This window comes from Bison bison, unplaced genomic scaffold (assembly GCF_000754665.1).
Source record: "Bison bison bison isolate TAMUID 2011002044 unplaced genomic scaffold, Bison_UMD1.0 scf7180017864466, whole genome shotgun sequence".
In the NCBI taxonomy this organism is placed as follows: Eukaryota; Metazoa; Chordata; class Mammalia; order Artiodactyla; family Bovidae; genus Bison; species Bison bison.
This window is the reverse complement of record NW_011495027.1, coordinates 11,693,544-11,714,612: the sequence shown is the minus strand read 5'-3', so window position 1 is coordinate 11,714,612 and position 21,069 is coordinate 11,693,544. Positions and strand designations below refer to the sequence as shown.

General features: G+C 36.2%; 1 protein-coding gene across 3 annotated transcripts; it reads left to right on the top strand.

Annotated features, from left to right (window-relative positions):
- Positions 1 to 6: 6 nt before the first annotated feature.
- On the top strand, positions 7 to 20,458 carry GCLM (glutamate-cysteine ligase, modifier subunit). Of its 3 annotated transcripts, none has more exons than XM_010860475.1 (7): positions 7 to 184; positions 3,958 to 4,023; positions 5,279 to 5,363; positions 8,375 to 8,434; positions 9,798 to 10,000; positions 12,550 to 12,664; positions 16,815 to 20,458. In XM_010860475.1, the coding sequence occupies exons 1-7, from the start codon at positions 59 to 61 to the stop codon at positions 16,982 to 16,984; spliced, it is 825 nt and encodes a 274-aa protein (XP_010858777.1). In that variant the 5' UTR covers positions 7 to 58; the 3' UTR covers positions 16,985 to 20,458. The 3 variants fall into 3 exon arrangements, 2 of the variants coding, with proteins under 2 accessions (XP_010858777.1, XP_010858778.1); XM_010860476.1 differs by lacking the exon at positions 7 to 184 and adding an exon at positions 2,624 to 3,073; XR_827099.1 differs by lacking the exon at positions 7 to 184 and adding an exon at positions 2,626 to 3,066 and having other exon boundaries at positions 16,815 to 16,944.
- Positions 20,459 to 21,069: the final 611 nt, after the last annotated feature.

Here is a 21,069-nt window from a genome sequence, read left to right as displayed (position 1 = left end):
GGCCTCCTTCCCCGCCTGCGGCCCCGTCACCGCCGGGCCCGCTCCGTCGGCTGCTGTCATGGGCACCGACAGCCGCGCGGCCGGAGCGCTCCTGGCGCGGGCCAGCACCCTGCACCTGCAGACCGGGAACCTGCTGAACTGGGGCCGCCTGCGGAAGAAGTGTCCGTCCACGCACAGCGAGGAGGTGAGAGCGGCGAGCGCGCCGGCTGAGACCGGCTCCAGGGACAGGCCGCGGGCCGGGCCGGGAGGCTCCGCGGGCGGGTGGTCGGGCTCCGGGCGCCGCGGCGGACGTGGGCGAGGCGCGCACCTGGGCTCCGCCTGCGAGAGGAAGCCGGGGCTGCTATCTGCTCGATGTCGCGTCCGAACCTGCTTTTGGGGGCCACTGCGTCTTTACAAATTCGGCAGGTGCAACTTGATGAGGAGTGACGCCTCTTGTCAGTGCTCCCGGCTGATGACCAAACTCTCGAACCTATTGATTGGATCGCTCTCCCGGGCGAGGGGTCAGAGAGGGCCGATCCCGCGCTTCGTCCCCCTCCTTAGCTCACTTCTTTTCTCCCACGATGTCCAGGTAAAGAAAAATTGGGGGGATTAGCTTGCTGAAGACTCAGATGAGGTAGTAGTAATAATCCATTTAGCTTTAAGGGTGTTGACTGTAGTTTCTCTATGGCTGTGAGGCAAATGACTGAACACTCAAATCCGGCTTTGGAAAAAGGTATGTATTTTTCTTGCCGAAGATTAGTTTGGCAAAGACTGACCACTGTTTTGAAGTGGCAGGGAATAATCTGGAATTATACTCTCCTTGAATATTTGTTACATCGCTGGTCCTTCCTGAAATGAAGAGTCGATCATTACGCACAGTTAATTGCTGAGGCATGTTGGTGATATAGGACGGGTTTTAGTGTTAAAAAAACAATAAAACAAACTTTTAATTTAAGAGCTCTGTGACTTTGGGAAAGTTACCCTCGCGAGCCTATTTCCATGACTTGAAAGTTGGATTATATCATCAGCAGGTCACGGTGAGGAATAAAAGATCCTATATGAAACACCATGCAAGCGTTTATCTCCCTTGCCATCTGGTTCAGAGAGATAAAACAAATCTTGATTAAAAGAAAAAATTCCTAAGCTATGTCAATTATGATGGTACCGACTGTGTTCCTAATCAGTTTTAAGTAAGATGTTGGTGATATACTAGGTAGTGGCTGTAGCATCCCTCTGAGTGTGAGTTGGACCCGTGCCCAGGCCTCCTGTTGGCAGTGAGGACCAATCGGGGGATGGTAACTCCTGGTTGCAACTTTAATAGGAATCAGAATCCATACTATATTCTGTGTCCAGGATGCAGCTCAGTTTGTCTCTCTTGTTTTTTTTTTCTTTAAACACCCTCACTTGTGCTTTTTCTCCCAAAGATAGACACTTAATATGTGTTTGTACTAGACCTTTAACTTCTCCAGGGTTGATGGTTCAATACAGCATTTTGCACATAGATAGTACTGGGTGACATTTTCTCTCTCTTATCTCACTCAACACATGCTAAAGTAGTAGTTTGAAGTTTGACTGTAAACCCAGTTTAAAAAAAAAAGCATTTTGCCTTGACAGTCCATTTAATAGTTGCATGCGCGCAGACGCGCGCACACACACACACACACACAATCTTATGAAAAGATTTTACTATATACTATGTATTCTAATTTTTTCTTATTTTAATTTTTAAAACCTTGATCTGTTAATGCAGTAATGAGTTACACCCCTCAGTTTGAAAAATATTCTTCAAAAGACTGTGATTTGTGTATTTTATTTTGGGTGAGGTGAAGGAGGGACAAAATTAAGAAATCTGAAAACTTTTGAGGAAAGCTTGGTGCTAGCATATGTGGAGAAAACGTGATTAGAATAGGAGAGGTGTGTTTTGTTTCTGTGTAAAGAACTTTGCAGCAACCAGAGCTGTAAACCAGAGATCATTAAATTTCCTAAAAGGTCTTTTCTAGTCTAATGTTTTGTTTTTTAATTATTCTGTAATCTCTGCCCAGATTTTTTGTTTCACTGTAATTTTCTGAAATAAAATCTTGTGTTTTAAATGGGCCATTATTGGACTGTTTTGAACAGTTATTTGTTGTTAAGGTATTTGATCATGTAGGATTTATTTAAAACTCTTATACAACTCCGGATCTAATGATACACTAAATTATGATGATGCTCATCTTCCATGATACTATGTGTGGTAAGAATGAAGACAACAGAGAACAAAAAAGTACAAAGTTAATGTTCATTCAGTATAGATAACATATAAAAGATTAAAAATCACCCAGTTTGTGATAGTGAGTGAATTTCTCATATTGTTATAACATTGGACTGTTCCATAATTTGTCCTGACAGAAGGGAGAGAACACTCTGAAAATATACTTATCTTTATGAATTGAGAAATTCATCTGGAAAGCCTTCCACCAGTTAACCATCTTACCAGAGGAAAATTTCTTAAAATTTCTCCCATGACTTGAGCCACAGCACTCCTGATAGAATTGTTGTTCCTGCTGCCTCAATTTTTATTAATTTTTTCAGAGAATATTGACTTGTAATTCTGTCTAAAATTATTATCAACTAATTTTTTATTTAATGACTTAAATTTGATTATAAATATATAGACCCTGTAAATTGAATTCATGTGGGTTATTGTGGCTAGCACATGAATTACTGTTACATACTGTAAATCTTAAATAGGTGATTCTGAGCTCTTGATAAACCAATTGCCCCTTGTAATTATCTATACTGAAATATAAGCAGTAAAGTTCTTATGTCGGTTTGTATCATAAGCACTCAGAGATCAGATAGTGAGTTCAGAAGTTTAATCTCTGTTGTTGGTGTTAGGAAAGTGCTTTTGCAATTCAGGGATGTGCTTCTAGTTACTCATTTATTTTTTCATTGATTGCCCACAGAATGCAAAGTACTGTGCCCTTGGTATTTATAAGGCAGTGATTTCAAACTGCTAGTGTTGGCCCATTTGTGGTCAGAAGTCAGTTCAATGATTCATGGAGCAACATATTTTTTTCTAACTTGTAGAAGTCAGCAGACTATCTGGTATATAGTAAGCATAAATATTACGTTGTGAATTTTTGTTGTTATATGTATGTACGTCTGTACTCACTGTGTTAGTGTATGTCTTATTTTGGACCACTATTAAATAAGTTGGAAATACACTGTCATAAGAGATAAAAGATAACTAGATACTTGAATGAATTTACAGAATACTACAATGTTAGTGTAAGGAAATTGTATAAGAAAACATTGATGACAGGTCTAAGGTCTACCTGCCTGTTAGGAAAAGACTTATATGAACTGACTTTATGCAAGATGACTCCTGTGAGATACGACTATGGTGGTTTCTAGACTTTAGAGTACATTTTGATTACTTGGATGCTTCTTAAAATGAAAGTTTTGCTGCCCTTAGAAAGTGATTCAGCAGATCTAGGATGGGGCTCAGGAATTTAAACATTCATTGAACACCACAGGTGATTCTCATGTAGGCACATAGTGGTTAAGGTTCATTCTAGTCAGCTGCCCCTGGGCTTGATTACAGTTCCTCCACTTATAAATTTCCTTATTCTTGAAATTTTGTTTCTTTATGAATGCTTTTACATCTCAAAAGTTTACTTAAATTTTCATTGGTGTAAAAATACTTTTTAAATGATTAGATTACTGCTTTAGGTCAAGAACATTTGAGAATTAAGAGTAGGATAAAAACAGATATAAGTTGATCTTTGTTAAAGGAAACAAAACCTTGTAGAATTAAAATTTTGGTTTGTATCGTATTTCCTATGGGTATCTTCTTTTTCCTACTTATCAGACTAATACAGTCCTTTTTTTAAAAAAAAACTTTAGGTGAAGGTTTATTTCAACCTTTTTTCATTGTAGAAGTACATAAAAAGTGTAGTGTATAATTAACAGTTTCAAAATGCATTTCTTTTGCAGCTTCGAGATTGTATTCAAAAGACCTTAAATGAGTGGAGTTCCCAAATCAGCCCAGATTTGATCAGGGTGAGTGAACTGTGAATGAAGATATCATGTAATAAGCAGGAAATTAATTTTCTCAGGTTTGATCAGGAAGTCAGATAGGCAACTAGCATGAAAATCACTGTGGTCCATTTGCTGAAATGGCAGTTTGACCCAGTAGGCTTAAGCATGAAAGAGAAAATCCAACTCTGTAGTCAACTCTTCAGTAAGACAAGCTACTAAGATTCCACAGTCTTCTCAGAGTGTATTTAGTTCCAGTTTATATTTGGTCTAGTAGAGGAATGACTATCAAACAGTTCTGGTTTCTAGATCGCTTTGGTAGACTATAAGCAAAACATAGTTGCTAAAAATAATTTTGTGTCAGTTACTTATGAAACAGTAAGGAAGTGTTTCATTGAATATCAGTATATGGCTATTATCAAAAATGTTAATATACAAAACACAGTATGTAAACCACTCTTTGGAATCCAGCTTAGCCAAAGGCTTGTCACAAATTACAGAGACTACTTAAAAAGTAGACATGTACTAAAAATAATTGTTTCCCTGAGCATACTGCAACTTTGTAACTAAAGGCGCTAGGCAGACATTCACTAATGTCTTCAATCAGTCTCCTTTCTCAGAAGTGACCATTCACTCTGTGCTTGACTTGTAAATACTTAACATGTGGTCAGGCATTCTATGTTCAAGAATTATGGGAAAATCTTGTTTACGTTGTTTTAATTTTATAAATGTTAGCATGTTAGTGATTTTTATGTACCAATATTTTACATTTCACTCATTAACTACTCATTTTTATGCATTGGAATTGCCTTTACTTTGTTTCCATTGCATTCAGAAAAAAATATATTTTGGATTAAAATGTTTGTGATTGACATATGGGAAGTTTTTAACATGTCAATATCCAGAAGGAAATTACCACTTTTCATTGATTTCTGAGTAGAAGTATTGACTGTATTAATGGTTCTCACTCTTCACTTACTGCCCAGTTTGCTTGCTGGTTTGTTCATTTGTTTTTGGTCATACGTCCTTCCCTCACCCCCGCCCTGAGTATCTCATCAAAATGAGATACTTTTTCCCAGAAAATGGACACACACATATATACACACAGCACTTTACCTTTATTTCAGGGCATTATAAACTTTCTGAAGCCAATCAGGTAAAGAACTTTATTGTCTTATGTGTTCTCTGCTTCTAAAGAGTGTTATGGACAATAGAAAATACATAGCTAAGTAAAAACATTAATTTTATATTTATTGTAAATATCATGTGTTTATTATAGGAGTTTCCAGATGTCTTGGAATGTACTGTATCTCATGCAGTAGAAAAGATAAATCCCGATGAAAGAGAAGAAATGAAAGTTTCTGGTAAAGTCCAGCCTTTACAGTTCATTTTGTTTTACAGTGGATAATAGGTTTTGTTAGGCATGGGGATAAGCCTTTCTTTGATTCTGGTAATAAGTAACTCGATCACTCAGTGTAGGAAATATAGAGATTCTTTATAACATAATTTATAGCCAGCTTTAAAGAAGGAGTTATAGGAGGTCACTGTTGGCTACTTTAGTGAAGGCAGAATAGAACTTCACCTCTTCATTTTGTTCTCACTAATTTATGTGAGACATTATTAATCAGAGCAGTAGCAGAAGGTGTAAGAAAGAATAAAGGGAAGGCTTAAGAGCCGTGTTCACCGGAAGCCAGCGTAAGTCCTCCCTTCCTGGTGTGACACTACTAAGCAATGGCTGAGGTCCCCTGGGAGCAGGGAAACCGGTCTGGGCAACAAGTCACATGAAGAAAAATAAAATACATACTGTACCCATTCAACAAAGGTGGAGGGACTCCTGCTACTTTCCAGAGATAGTGTTAAGTTCAAGGAATGAAAGCCGTTCTTGTTCTCAGCTTACAGTCAGCATAACATAGTCATTAAATACTTGAGCTTAACTAGATTGAAATTCCTGGATGTGCAGATTACTGACTGACATAATCTAGGGCTAACAACTGATTTAACATCTCTGAGGTCAGTTTCCTTATCTATAAAATGGGGATACACCTGTTTCTTAAGCTTCCTTGTGAGTTAGATGAAATAACAAAAGAAACACATAGCATGGTTCTTGGCACAAAGTAAAGTGCCAGGTAACTGTTACTTATTACTATTGGTGGCTGTGTTGTAGTTGTTGTCATTTTATTATTATTCTTATTAGGATGAACACGTAAGATGAATTAGAGCATTGACTCTAATAACTACCATTTGTTGAATCTCACTTTATACCAGAGATTGTACTTGCCACATTATGGTTATATTTGTTCTATAGCATTTTCAAAACAATTCTGCAAGGTAGGTTTATTATCCCCATTACACAAGTGACATTAAATAACTTGAAAGCTGTCGTGTAGCAAGTAAATGGTTGAACCAGGAGTCCATCGAGGTATGCCTGACTACAGAACCCATTTCTTTTTGTTAATTTCACATTCCTGTTTGTATTGAAAAGGTCATCAGAGCAGCATTTCTCTGTGGTGTATTGCAATTCATCATGGTGTAGATCCATCTTGGAACTCTAACACCTTGTCCTTGATTCCTGAAAGGCTTGAGACTTTTGATAAGCATCAAGAGCTTTCCTCTCTTCACCTACCTAAAAATGCCTCCTCTTTTGGAAAGAGGAGACCATCTCAAATGACACCCAATTCATAGCCAGTGGGGTAATGATGGGGAGGGTTTTCACAGAATATAATTACAGAGCTGAGTTGGAGCAAAGTGGTGAAGATTGACTCTCAGCTGGTAAGGAAGTTGTGATAGCTTTTAGATAGAGAAGTAACATGAGGAAAGCAATATTTTAGGAAGATTATCCAGCAGTAGAAAGGAAATGACAACAAGAAATGTTGTACAAAGAAAATTTGTTGTATATATTGAATGCCAGGCACTTTACATAAGTGTATTTTATTAACCCTGTTTTCTCTCTATTACCCTTTATGATTTTCTCTCTTCTTGCTTTCCTATTACTCTACCTATTTGTTGAGTAAATTTAGATTTTTGAACAGTGAGTTTATTACACAAAGTAAATATATACATATTTATATATATACAATATATATAATGTTGAGTCAAATCAATCCAGAGCTTCAATTTCATTTTGTTATGTATCAAATTAGCAAAAATATACATCTTTTTTTTAATAGCATCCTATATTGTTAGGAGAGCAACTTCTAACTTTTAATGGTCTGGTAACCTGAGACAATTTTTTTTTAAGTAAGAGATAAATAAAACAAGACTAACAAAAGAATCATATCCTTTGACTCATAATTACATTTCTGATCTTCAGAAATGCTTCAGGCATAAAGTTGAACAGAGAGTTACCATAGATATTATTCATTAAGAGTACAGAGTACAGGGAATTCCCTGGCAGTCTAGTGACTGGGACTCTGCTTTCACTGCCAAGGACCTAAGTTTGACCCTTGATCAGGGAACTAAAATCCCACAAGCTACAGAGCCAAAACAAAAAAGAAGCAAAAGAAAAGTACAGAGTATGTAAAAATCTAAACAGTAATTGCTTTGGGAGATGAGACTCTTGGCAGTTTACCTAAATATTGCATAGAAATATAAAAAAAATATTTGTTACATAAGGGTGATAAACCAAATACATAGAAGTACAAAATATATACTATGTTTCATATGACCAAGAACTTGAAGGTACTGTTGTCTAAAATTGAAAATGATTGTATTAGGAAAGTAGAATTGTGGGATATTTGTTTGTTTGGGTTTTTTGGTTTTGTTTTTTCAATTTTCTTCTCATTACAAGCAATTTAATTAATCTTTATATAGACTTTAGTTTATTGGAGAAAGTATATAATGTGGTGGTGGTTTAGTCACTAAGTCGTGTCTGACTGTTGCAACCTCATGGACTGTAGTCTACCAGGCTCCTCTTTCCACGGGATTTCCTAGGCAAAAATACTGCAGGGGGTTCCCATCTCCTTCTCCAGGGGATCTTCCCAACCCAGGGAGGGAACCCAGGTCTCCTGCATTGCAGGCAGATTCTTTACTGATGGAGCTACCAGGAAAGCCCAGGTATATAATATGCTCCATTAATGTTTAATTCTTAAAAATATATATTTTGAATGCTTCTATATTTATCTGCCCTGCTTTCCAATAAAGGAGAATTAATATTTGCCTTTTTGTTTTGACAATCAGATACTTGTTGGCAACTAGCATATCTTTTTTAAATTACCATGGAAATATACTTTTAGGTCTTGAAACTATGAAACAATGCAGCTAGGGAAGGAAAAAATTCATTCAGGATTATCTGTTCTTAGTATTTTAGCAGTGTTACTGCTGTGTAGTAGAATGTTATTCAAATATAATAATCTGTTTTGTTGTTTTTGTCACTCAGCAAAACTGTTCATTGTAGGATCAAACTCTTCATCATCAACTAGAAATGCAGTCGACATGGGTAAGCAAAACTTTAACTTTTATTTTCATAGTGAATTTTAAATTACTGTAAGTGTATTAATTATAGCTTGTGTTCAGGTCTAGTTAAAAATAAAATAAGCTCATTGCAATTTTACCTTTTCAAGTTCTAGCCTAGTTTCTTAAGGCTTCTGTGGAAATCACATCAACCAATGTAAGGTCATATTTTGATATATATAAGAGGAATGTAAAAGATGTAACATAATTACATGTGAACTATATATTTGGAGATAGAAATTCTCTTTAGTCATATTCTTAACTTTTTTAGTACTACAGGTGAAATATCAAAAGAATAACAGCAAAAACAGCATTTTTATCTATTTTCATCGCATGGTGAGGTTACTATATAGCATTATAATTAATGAGTATTTTTTCTTTTAAAACATTCTTCTCGTATTTACATAGATTGAACAGTTAAATAACTAGCTGTTTAATATAACTATGGAAGGAACAAAAATTGTTAAAAATAAACTCATTTTTATAAAAACTAAGAAGTTATCTACATCGATTGTTGTTTAGTTGCTAAGTCGTATCTGACTCTTTCGCAGTCCCTTAAACTGTATAGCCCGACAGGCTCCTCTGTCCATGGGATTTCCCAGGCAAGAATACTGGGGTGAGTTGTCATTTCCTCCTCCAGGGGATCTTCCTGACTCAGGGATCGAACCTGCATCTCCTGCTTGGGTGACAGTTTATCACTGAGCCACCTAGATTAATGTGTAAGTTAAGGCCATAAATTCAGTTTTTCATAGTCTCAAGCTTACTCTTTGCTATGACTACCAGTTACAGGGTTTCCCAGGTGGCACTAGTGGTAAAGAACCCACCGCCAATGCAAGAGATGTAAGAGACTTGGGTTTGATCCCTGGGTTAGAAAGATCACGTGGAGGAGGGCATGGCAACCCACTCTTGTATTCCTGCCTGGAGAAGCCCATGGACAGTGGAACCTAGTAGTCCATAGGATCCCAAAGGTCAGACACGACTGAAGCAATTTAGCATGCTCGCACAGCACACCCAACAATTATAGACTATTAGGTCAGAAGCTACCAAAAAGTCCTGGGGCCTAGGAAACATGGAGCCTATAGTAGTTGTGAGTTTCCCCAGGAATGAGGCAAGTCAAGGAAACCCACATGTCTGCTGCACAGACCAAGTAGATGAACAGACACTCGTTGTTTTGAAAAAGATGAAAATGTTATACATGACAGGTAAATTATGAAACCTAATGAAATAATCTGTTACACAGAATACTAGTGAACTATGGGTAGAATTCAGTGGGGGAGAAAGGACATTAGAAACAACTTGCCTTTATTACGTACAAACGTTTGTCTTCTTTGTGTTTTCCTTTGCATCAGCCTGTTCAGTCCTTGGAGTTGCACAGCTGGATTCTGTGATCATTGCTTCACCTCCTATTGAAGATGGAGTTAATCTTTCCTTGGAACATTTGCAGCCTTACTGGGAAGAATTACAAAACTTAGTTCAGAGCAAAAAGATTGTTGCTATTGGTACCTCTGATCTGGACAAAACCCAGTTGGAGCAGCTATATCAGTGGGCACAGGTAAAGGACGTCCGCATCCCAAGCACCCCAGGAGCAGCCTGTCCCTTACAGTCTTTGCTGCGTCCCATTAAACATCATGCACATAGCAGACACCACTGTGGGGGGCCTGTTCCAAATATGGGGATTTTGAGGCAGACTTTGACAGAAAACTCTAGAAAATGTGTGTTGAAACATTCATAGCCAAATGAATTAAGGCTCTTTCCTTCAGTTTTGGAACTATGTGATAAAAATATTATGTTTTCCTTTAGGTATTATTAGACCATGGTTCTAGTAAGAGAATATCATATATAACATATATTTTGCCCTGTTATTTAAAGACATGTAAGACCTTCAGTTCACATAACTTGATATGGAGTAGGTGTCATAAATTAATGACTCCCACTCTCTGGCCTAATAACCTACACAATTATTAGGGAAGTTGCTTACAAGTAGTTTACCTTTACTGTCTGTATTTTCTTTATTCCTTTTACTTCATCCCCAGCCTTTTCATTTTCTTCTGGGCAGGAAAACCTGGAGAAAAAGTTGCCTCCTTGTCCCTTTGACTTGGTGATAGCCAGAATGTGGCTAAGATTCTGCTGAATCGCTAAGATCACTTGGGTGATCTGAAATGTATCTGTAAATTAACCAGAGCATCTATTAGAAATGACCTAATTCTTCTCTTTTTCAAATGTATATGATTAATAACCATATTATATATTTCAGCATTAAATATACGTGTCATTTGTATTTGATCCTCTAAGATATCTCCTTTCTAGGTGGAACCATCACACTTAGAATCATGTTTGTTTTCAAGGCAGATATATTAGATGGCAGGTTCTAGCATGAGACTTTTGAATAGTGTAGTAATATATTGGCTTATTCCCCTCTCCTTAGAGCTATTTTTCCCTTTCCTGTTACCAGTACCATGAGTCAGAAAAGCATATATTAATAAATATATTCAAATAAAAACTACAATGAGGTATTACTTCAAACCAATCAAAATGGCTATCATCAAAAAAATCTACAAACAATAAATGCCAGAGAGGATATGGAGAAAAGGGAACCCTCTTGCACTGTTGGTAAGAATGTAAATTGATACAGCCACAATGGAGAACAGTATGGAGATTCCTTAAAAACTAAGAATAAAACTACCATATGACACAGCAATCCCACTACTGGGCTTATACCCTGAGAAAACCACAATTCAAAAAGGCACATGTTTAAAAAAAAAAAAAAAAGGCACATGTACCCGCAATGTTCACTGCAGAAATATGTACAATAGACAGGACATGGAAGCAATCTAGATGTCTGTTGACAAATGAATGGTTAAAGAAGTTGTTGTACATATAAACAATGGAATATTACTCAGCCATAAAAGAAATGAATTTGGGTTAGTTATAGTTAGGTGGATGAACCTAGAACTGTTCCAGAGTGAAGTAAGTCAGAAAGAGAAAAACAAATATCATATACTAATGCATATATAGATATACACACACACAAACATTTGTTTATATATATGGAATCTAGAGAAATGGTACTGATAGACCTGTTTGCAGGGAAGGAATGGAGGTACAAATGTAGAGAATTGTCTTGTGGACACAGCAGGGGAAGGAGAGGGTGGGATGAATTGAGAAAGTGGCATTGACATATATACACTGCTCCTGCTGCTATTTAGTCCCTAAGTCATGTCCAACTCTTCAGGACCCCATGGACTGTAGCCCACCAAGCTCCCCTGTCCGTGGAATTTCCCCCTCAAGAATGCTGGAGTGGGTTGCTGTTTCCTTCTACAGGGGATCTTCCCGACCTAGGGATCGAATCTGCATCTCCTGCTTGGCAGGTGGATTCTTTACCACTTAGCCACCTGGGAAGCATATATACACTGCCATGTGTAAAATAGATAACTAGTGGGAAGCCACTTTATGACACAGACCAACCTGGGGCTCTGTGACAACTTAGAGGGGTGGGATGGAGAGGTGGGGTTGGAGGGACACTCAAGAGGGAAGGGATACTTATATAGTCATGACTGATCTGCATGGTTTTATATAAGGCAGAAACCAACACAACATTGTAGAGCAATTATCCTCCAATTAAAAAATAAATTAAAAAAAATCTGGCACAAGTATGCTGCTGCTGCTGCTACTAAGTCACTTCAGTCGTGTCCGACTCTGTGCGACCCGATAGATGACAGCCCACCAGGCTCCTGCGTCCCTGGGATTCTCCAGGCAAGAACACTGGAGTGGGCTGCCGTTTCCTTCTCCAATGCATGAAAGTGAAAAGTGAAAGTGAAGTCACTCAGTAAGTGTCTGACTCTTCGCTACCCCATGGACTGCAGCCTACCAGGCTCCTCCGCCCATGGGATTTTCCAGGCAAGTGTACTGGAGTGGGGTGCCATTGCCTTCTCCAGGCACAAGTATAAGTAAAAGTAAAAAATAAATTCATGTAAAAATAAACTTGAAGCACTGTAAAATGTGATATTTCATATGTTCTAAAATTGAGGCCTTTTATTGCTTTCTACTTTTCGAAGTACTTAATTTAAAGGAGATGTCATGATTTTTCTTTTTCACTTCTAGGTAAAACCAAATAGTAATCAAGTTAATCTTGCCTCCTGCTGTGTGATGCCACCTGATTTGACTGCATTTGCTAAACAGTTTGACATACAGCTATTGACTCATAATGATCCAAAAGGTAAGACTGAGATTTTCATTTGTAGAGATTGATCAGTTGCTTTTATTTTATAAGAAGCTACTTGTTAAAATTTAATTTTAAATTGTATAGTGATAAAGATACAATGCTGTCACCTAGAAATATTCTTAATAGTTAAAAATACATACGCCTTTATTTTAGTTTCAGAGAGCTTTAATTTTGTCTTTGTACCAATGGGAAAAGAAATGAAGAGATCACTTCCTGAACATCCAGTCTGCTCAGATTTATAAATACTAAGCTACACAGAGAAGATCTTGTAAGATACTCTAAGTAGTGTCACATATAATATAGTACAGCAGAGATTGCACCAAAAGGCCACTTAATTAAAGAGGATAAATATCTGGAAAAAGCAGCAGATAAAATTTAATTTGAAACTTAAGCATCTTAGGATGGGTATTTGATTAGGTATTTTATTAATCATTACTACCAAGACATATATGTTTGATGTTAATCAGAAATTTTATTTGATTAATGAGAATGGCTTGTCTGCCTTTTGTAGGATACGTTTTTATCAACATTTTACAAGATAAGTTGGAAAGCTGGGAGGATAGTGTTTTACACTTTAGTTACTAGCAGTCTGCTCCATTTTCATTTTTTCACAGTTTCATAGCGAGCAGAGTTGGGGTTTTACTAAGTAAATATACAGGCTGTATGAGATAGTTCTTTTTGGTATAGTCAAGTGAGAGCTATCTTGTGAAAGTTTCAAATTTCTATGACACTTTCCCTGGTAGCTCAGACAGTAAAGCCTCTGCCTACAATACGGGAGACCGGGGTTCAATCCCTGGGTCAGGAAGATCCCCTGGAGAAGGAAATGGCAACCCACTCCAGTATTCTTGCCTGGAAAATCCCATGGACTGAGGAGCCTGGTAGGCTACAGTCCATGGGGTCGCAGAGTCGGACACGACTGAGCGACTTCACTTTCACTTTTATAGAAGTTCTCATTTAATAAAAATTGGAGGAAATTTTATTTTATAGGTGATTCCTAAAGAAAAACTTTCAGTTTTTACTTTCATTTCTAAAAAGATGACATTTGTATAGGTGGTGTGATTCCATTTATTTTTAGGATGCTTATGGATAACTTCTTAAACCTTATTATAAACAGTCTGCCTCATTCTCATTTTTTTTTTTTTTTTTTTACTGTTTTATAGGAAGTGGGGGAGGAGTTTTAATAGTTATTCTTTCTCAAATGCTAGGCAGCATGCTACATGCCTCAGAGATTGTAACTCTCACAACTGAAACTGGACATTTTATGGATGAGGAAATAGAGCCTTAGAGTTTAAGAAACTCCTCAAGGTCACCCAGCTTGGCCTAGCCTGAAGTCTGAACTTAGAGCTAGGTCCTGAGTGAATTTGGAGTCTTTTCCCCACTCTCTCTCTGATTGAAACGTTAGTATTGTAGTATTTCAGGTCCGAAACTTTACTTTCTTATCAGCCTCCATTTAAATCATACCAGAATAGGACATAGTTACTTTTACCTCCCGTCTCTAGCAGAGCTTTCATGCATAAGTAATTAGATTCATTTTTTTGAAAAAAGGTCATTTTAGTGAAAATCCACCAAAGAATTGCTGTGCTGATTTGTTCTGAAATATAAGCTATTTAAAATTTAAATTCCTATGTGTTGGCATATATTATATAATTTTTCTATTTACTTTGTGAAGGCTCTTCCAACTGTAATTATCACCAACAGCAGTTGTTACAAACAGCTGATCGATGAGCCTGTACCCCATTTGAGCTCCACTTGAAAAACACATAATTCTTTTTCCAGTGGGAAAGGAAATAGGAAAAGTCTAAGGTGTCTAGTGTTTTATTTCCATTTATCTAAATGTGGGCATGTGGATTATGTGCTAATACATCATCATGGAAAAATATATTACATATGTATAGGAGAAGAGAAATTTAATCCTTTTGGGGAGAGTGTGTTTTTGTTTTACCAGTGTAATTTGACTTTAGGATATCTCTTTAATTTAATTCTAAACCCTTTAGGTAGAATTTATAGTCTGATCCTGCATATACTATAAATGGAGCTTCAGACACTTTGATCTGTAATGAAGCAGTTCTCTTAAAAGTTTTGTCATGTTTACTGATTCTAAAGATTTAACATTAGTTGAATTAAAAGAATGTAGTTAGTGAATAACAGTTTTCTGATTTTGTGTAGGATTTATTTTTTAAGCAAGCAAGTTGTAAAACATTTAACTTTATTTGTCATCTAAAATAGAATCTTGTTTATAAGTCACCTAAAGGCCTTCCTCTCTTCTATAATTACCCTTATTCCTCAGGAAGGTTTATTTTCCATTATTCTTTGTCCTAGAAGTTGTGGTAACAGTTTAACTACAGTCAGAGTACAATTGTCAAGTATGTGATTCTGACTTAGGAGCTTTCCTTTTTTTATTGGCCTTACTCCTCTCCTCACTCCCATTAAGTCTATACTATGCCTCATTCCCTCAGGGTTCCTCGATTAGACAATCTGAAAAACAGATCCACAAACAGAAATATTTGGGAAATTACCATTTTATTTATGAAAACTACATTTACTAGCTGTGTGACCTTGGGCAAGTTATCTAATGTCTCTGCATCGATTTCTCCCTGCAAAGGAGAATTATATCCATCTCTTGGGGTTAACATATGGATTAAAAGAGTTAATACATGTGAAGTACTTAGAAAAGTGCCTGGCACATGACAGTAGCTAATATTTACTGAGAGTTTAGTATTGATGTTATTCAGATATCACAGCAGTTCATTTTGGGGCAGGCAGGTTCTTTGACATTCCCAAATCATATTGCATAGATGGTCATCTAATCCCTATCTGTAGGATTGGTTCTGACCCAAGTGGAATCTTTCCATATTGACTGATTTCTTCAGTAGACCATGTGCCAGGCATTCTAAGTACTAGAAATACAGGCCCAAGGCAGGAAAATCTCAGCTGTCATGGAATTTATATTCTGATGGGAGGAGACACAAATAAGATAAATGTTGAATGTGATAAATGGTGGTGTGTGCCATGGAGAAAAGTTGCCTGAGGAAGAAGAGTGCCCAGCTTAGGGGGTGTTGTTTTATATAGGACGGTTGGGGAGGCCTCTGTCCTAGGGTACATTAATCACAGACCTCCAAGAAGGGATAGAGCCATGTGGGTGTCTTGAAGAAGAGTGCTCAGGGAAGAGGGAGCAGCCAATTCAAAGCCCCCGAGGTAGAAATATGTTTGAGGATTTCAGGCTACAGCTATGAGGCCAGTGTGACTAGAGAGGAAGAAGTGAGGAGGGGAGTTGTAAATCAGCAATGGTAGAGGTCTTAGATATAAATGTGGAATTAGAAAATAATGATTTCATCAAAGAGATGCAGATTAAAAGATAACCATCGGGAAAGATTTTTTAAATGATTGCTGGTGCTGGTGAGGATATGGTAAGATTGGCACTCCAGTATCAAGTGTGAAGCACAGTCTTTCTGAAAAGCGATTGGCAATACACCATGTATCAAACCTTCCAAAGGTACTTGTACTTTGACCTTGTCATTCCATAGCCAGGCATGCATTTTAAGGATGTTCATCAAGCTTTATTTTTATTAGCAAAATATTAGGAAAAACCTATTTTTTTTGCCAACAATAAGAAAATGTAGAAATTATATCTATAAAATATTGGGAGAATTATGAAAAATGCTTTCACAGAATAATTACATGGGAAACTATCCATAATATACGTGAAAAAATAAATAAATTAGGCTATAACTACAGTATGATTTCTGGTTTTTAAGATATGGATACATACATACATATAAATATATACGGAAAAAGTAGTTTGATGGAAATACACGGTAGTGAAATGGTCCATGTTTTTCCTTTTGTCCTTTTTCTTTATTGTCCTTGACTGCACATTGGGATCACCTGGAGATTGTCAAAAAAACACAAGTATTCAGGCTCCTCTCACCAGAAATTATGAGTTGAACTGGCTGCGTTACAGGTGTAGATACTTTCTAAAGAACTACCTGGGTTTTTCTGATATTCTGGTTCATATTCGTAGCACACATTAAGGATAAATATTCAGTTTTGAGGTGTTTCTTTTGTTGTATTTAAATGCTTACCTACATAGCAAAGTGCTTTGATTTCAAGTTTAACAATTTGGGTTTTTATTGTTTGTTTTAAGAACTGCTTTCTGAAGCAAGTTTCCAAGAAGCACTTCAGGAGAGCATCCCTGACATTCGAGCACACGAGTGGGTGCCTCTGTGGCTACTGCGGTACTCAGTCATTGTTAAAAGTAGAGGAATTATCAAATCAAAAGGCTACATCTTACAAGCTAAAAGAAAGGGTTCGTAACTGCAGCTTAGGATCATAACCTACTGACCTGTATTTTCCTTGAATATAAGATAACATTGAGCTGTGTAAAAAACTAATTACTGCCTGTAAGTGTGTCATGGAGGCAGATATTCTTTAGTTATATTTGACAATATGTTATCTGTCAAGTTTGAATACTTCTCTTGCTTCCATATCAGTTCACTCACATGAACCACTATATTGTTTTCATTAAACTATTGTTTTCTAATTGAAATTGTCTATGAAGAATATACTTGCAATATATTTTCCCTTTATTTTTATGACAATAGCAATCAAGAAAATTTGTCATTAGATATATTTTGGCCTAGGCATCAGGGTAATATATATACATATTTTTTATTTCTAAAAAATTCATTAATTGCTTCTTACTCTATAGTATAACTAAGCAATTTAATTACAATTGTTAAAACTGAAATACTGGAAGATATTTTTTCTGTCATTGATAAGATGATTATATATCAGACTAACTGGAATAGCTGGGATCTACTAATAGTGTAAATAAAAGTCCTTTCTTCACTACATGAATGGAAACTTACATTTTTTAATGTGTCCTTGCTTGTAGTTTACCTGCAATGACTTAACCTGAATTCTGTGCCATAATTGCTCTTGCTTTTATTACAAGGACAGACCAAAGTAAATATGTAAAGGAGACTAGGAGCTTTGAGCTTATTGTTTGGGGACTTTATAAAAGCAGCTATTGTCACATCTAGATTCTTTTTAATTTTCAATCTGTCCTTAGTCTCTTTCTACTCATTCACGAATATTCAATAAGTATTGAGCGATTGCCGTGTGCTGGGCACTGTGGGCTCTAGAAGGAGGAAGGAGGGAGCACAGGGATGAAGAAACAATTAAGTAAATATGCAATACTTGTTCCCTTCTAGTAACCAACTACAAGGGACTAAAAGCCAGAAAAGAGGTGAAAAAAATCTTTAGTTCAGGGTCAGTGTTGTCTATTTAGACAACTTTGTTTGAGATACAGTCTTAACTATTGACAAGCAGAAGAGTATAACCAAAACTTTAAAGCTAAAAGAGACTGTGTATTATTTAATATGATTCCTCATTAGGTTAAGAACCAGAAAATAGCAAATAAGTTGTGACCTTTGGTATATACTGTTGGTCTCTGTAATTCTATAAATTTGTATCTGTGACCCAGATAGTTTGAAAATTTTTTTTTAAATCTCTTGTATCTCAATTAATACTTTTAAACCATGTATTTTAACATATGGTTTGTAAAACTAAGCTAATGATAATATATATATTTATACATACACACATATATACATACACACACATACATATACATCTACACACATGTATGTAACTCATATAAAACTAATTTGCCCAAGTTTTTTCAGCTTAGGGAAAAGAGCCGTGATTCCATATTCAAAATAAACACATTAAAAATCAATATTACATAAACAAACAAGACTCTTCTCCTATCCTAAGTAAGGTTTTGTGGTTTACTAGTTGGATAATTCGGAGAACGCAATGGCACCCCACTCCAGTACTCTTGCCTGGAAAATCCCGTGGATGGAGGAGCCTGGTAGGCTGCAGTCCATGGGGTTGCTAGGAGTCGGACATGACTGAGCGACTTCACTTTGACTTTTCACTTTCATGCACTGGAGAAGGAAATGGCAATCCACTCCAGTGTTCTTGCCTGGAGAATCCCAGGGACAGGGGAGCCTGCTGGGCTGCCGTCTCTGGGGTCGCACAGAGTCAGACACGACTGAAGCGACTTAGCAGTAGCAGTAGTTGGATAATTTGATTAGAATTGTAATGTGAAATCAGCTGATTCACCTGCTAAAACTTGTTTAGACTTTCAGCTTCCTAAAGCCTTCTGTAGCCTTTATATTAATTGTATGTAATGTTATTAAGTATACATAGTTAACTTTTTAATTTAGAAATGTACATTTTTTTCATGTAACATAAGTCTTAAATGCTCATTTTAATTTAAGCCTATACAGTGAATTGGGCAAGATATTTAACAAGGTACTTAAATATCACATTTATTATTTTTTAAAACCCTAGGCTTACAAAAGTGGATTTTTAAAAGGTTATTTTGAAAACAGGAAAAAAAAAAAACGTATATTGCCAATATATCCAGACTTCAGGGGGACCTTTTTGTGTGCTTTTTCACCAACTCTTGACAAGGAACCAATATTATAGATTTATTTCATGAAGAAGATCATGTATGGCTTTTTTTAAATGTGTTTTTTGTTTTGCTTCTATACCTTTAATTTCTGTTCTTGAATAACCTTTCTTTAAAAAACTGGTTTTTTAAGGCTTTATCTTCTAAGCTGATATTCACTTCTTTATTTGGTGAACTGTCAGAATATAGTGAATGCTTTCAAATATTGAAGGATTTAATGTTTAAAAAGCCATAAAATAAAGAGTGATGATACTACCAAATAATTGCTTAAAACGGAAAGCTAAGTGAGCAATAGTGTATATAACAGATTTGTTTTTCTGGGGAGATGTGTATCCAGTGACCCAAGGTATAAAGAATTTATATAACTTTTTTTCCAGTAAACATGACAAAAAGCTGCAGCTTATTATTATATGTCCAAAATACACTGGAGCCTTATTTTAAAATAATGTGCTGTAACTTGTAATTTGTTCTGTAATGAGTCTGTTTTGAATTCTCATCTAAGAAACTGTAGTCTAAAAAAGGACCCAGGTGTCTTATAAAATGTGTTTTCATGTAGTGTGAATTCTGAAGACCACATTGTGCCAGTATGATAATAGAGCATCCAACAACCGCTGCTAGAAATTGAATCACGAATAACAGCTAATAATTTTTCCATTCACAGGAACATTTAGACAGCTGTGTGAAATGAAAAGTGAAGTTATTCTATTATGAATAAATGATAACAGACTTTTCCCTACCACAGCCTAATAGTAACTGAAATAGGATCTTGATTTTCAGTGATAAAGGTCTAAGGCTCATTTAATTGTGTCTCTTTTTAGAACCTAAAAAGTTCAAGTTTAGAACTTCTTAAGTTTAAACTTAAGAAAGTTTAGAAGTCTTTCTAACTTTTCCACCCAGATTCAATATTTAGGAATGTAAGCAGTTGAGAGAGAGAGAGAGAGATAGTGTGTGTGTGTGTGTGTGTGTGTGTACACAATATGTGAGTTTTATTTTTTAAAAATATGTACTATAACTTTTATTAATTTTTTATAGTTTTCAGAGTAAGAAATATACTTAGGAGGGGAAAATGTTTTAATTAGATAATTCTACTTTTATGTGTCTTTAGTAGTATACTATAAAGGCAAAATATAATGCATCATTAAATATTTATAAGTTTTAATTTTAACTATATTATGAACTTAAAGTATAAGTTGTATATTTTTTAATTGAGTTGTTGCAATAATTGTAAGCATCTTGAAACATTGATTTTGAACTGTTTAAATTCAAACTGAGTATGATTTGGAAATAAATTATGATAAAAATTTAAACTTCCAAGCCATAAAGTTATTCATACGTTCATTCAATAAAGATGTATTGAATGCCTGCTGTGTGCCAGGCACTGTGCAAGGTGTTGGCAGAAAGACAGAGATGAAAACAGCCCTCTCTTCAAAGAGCAGATAAGTATATTTGAGGGGCGAGAGAGATCTCAATGTGAACAAGAGCAATAAAGGGCTGCATGTGTTGTTAATGATAAAAGCCGTGAAAGGGGAGTAGGGTCATATGGAAGGAATGGGACTGCTGGGAAGCAGAGTGAGAATACGTAAGAAAAATTCCCTGAAGAAACTAGCCTTAGAGTTAGGGTCATAGAGTGGGATGTGGGGTGTGCCTGGTTTATATTCAATAAATACACTTATACTGAATGATGAAACAGTTTATATATAAACTTCAGAAATTCAGTGAAAACACTTTCTTCAAGAGCTTATTCTTATCAGATAGAAAGGAATGGCTTCTAGTGAGACAAGAGTAGGTAAGGTTTGAAAAGTCACATTTTATAAAAGACAAAAACTTGCGCCAGTCCCCTAGACATGTTAGAGTATGTCTTATGTAGTTTCACTACCAGAAACGTCAGACAAAACCTTAATATGTATCCCTGAGCAAT

Excerpts from the sequence above, each read along its gene's own strand:
- GCLM (XM_010860475.1), top strand. The coding sequence starts at position 59 with ATGGGCACCGACAGCCGCGCGGCCGGAGCGCTCCTGGCGCGGGCCAGC. Across the intron at positions 185-3,957 it reads CGTCCACGCACAGCGAGGAG|CTTCGAGATTGTATTCAAAA; the intron begins GTGAGAGCGGCG and ends TTTCTTTTGCAG. Across the intron at positions 12,665-16,814 it reads GACTCATAATGATCCAAAAG|AACTGCTTTCTGAAGCAAGT; the intron begins GTAAGACTGAGA and ends GTTTGTTTTAAG.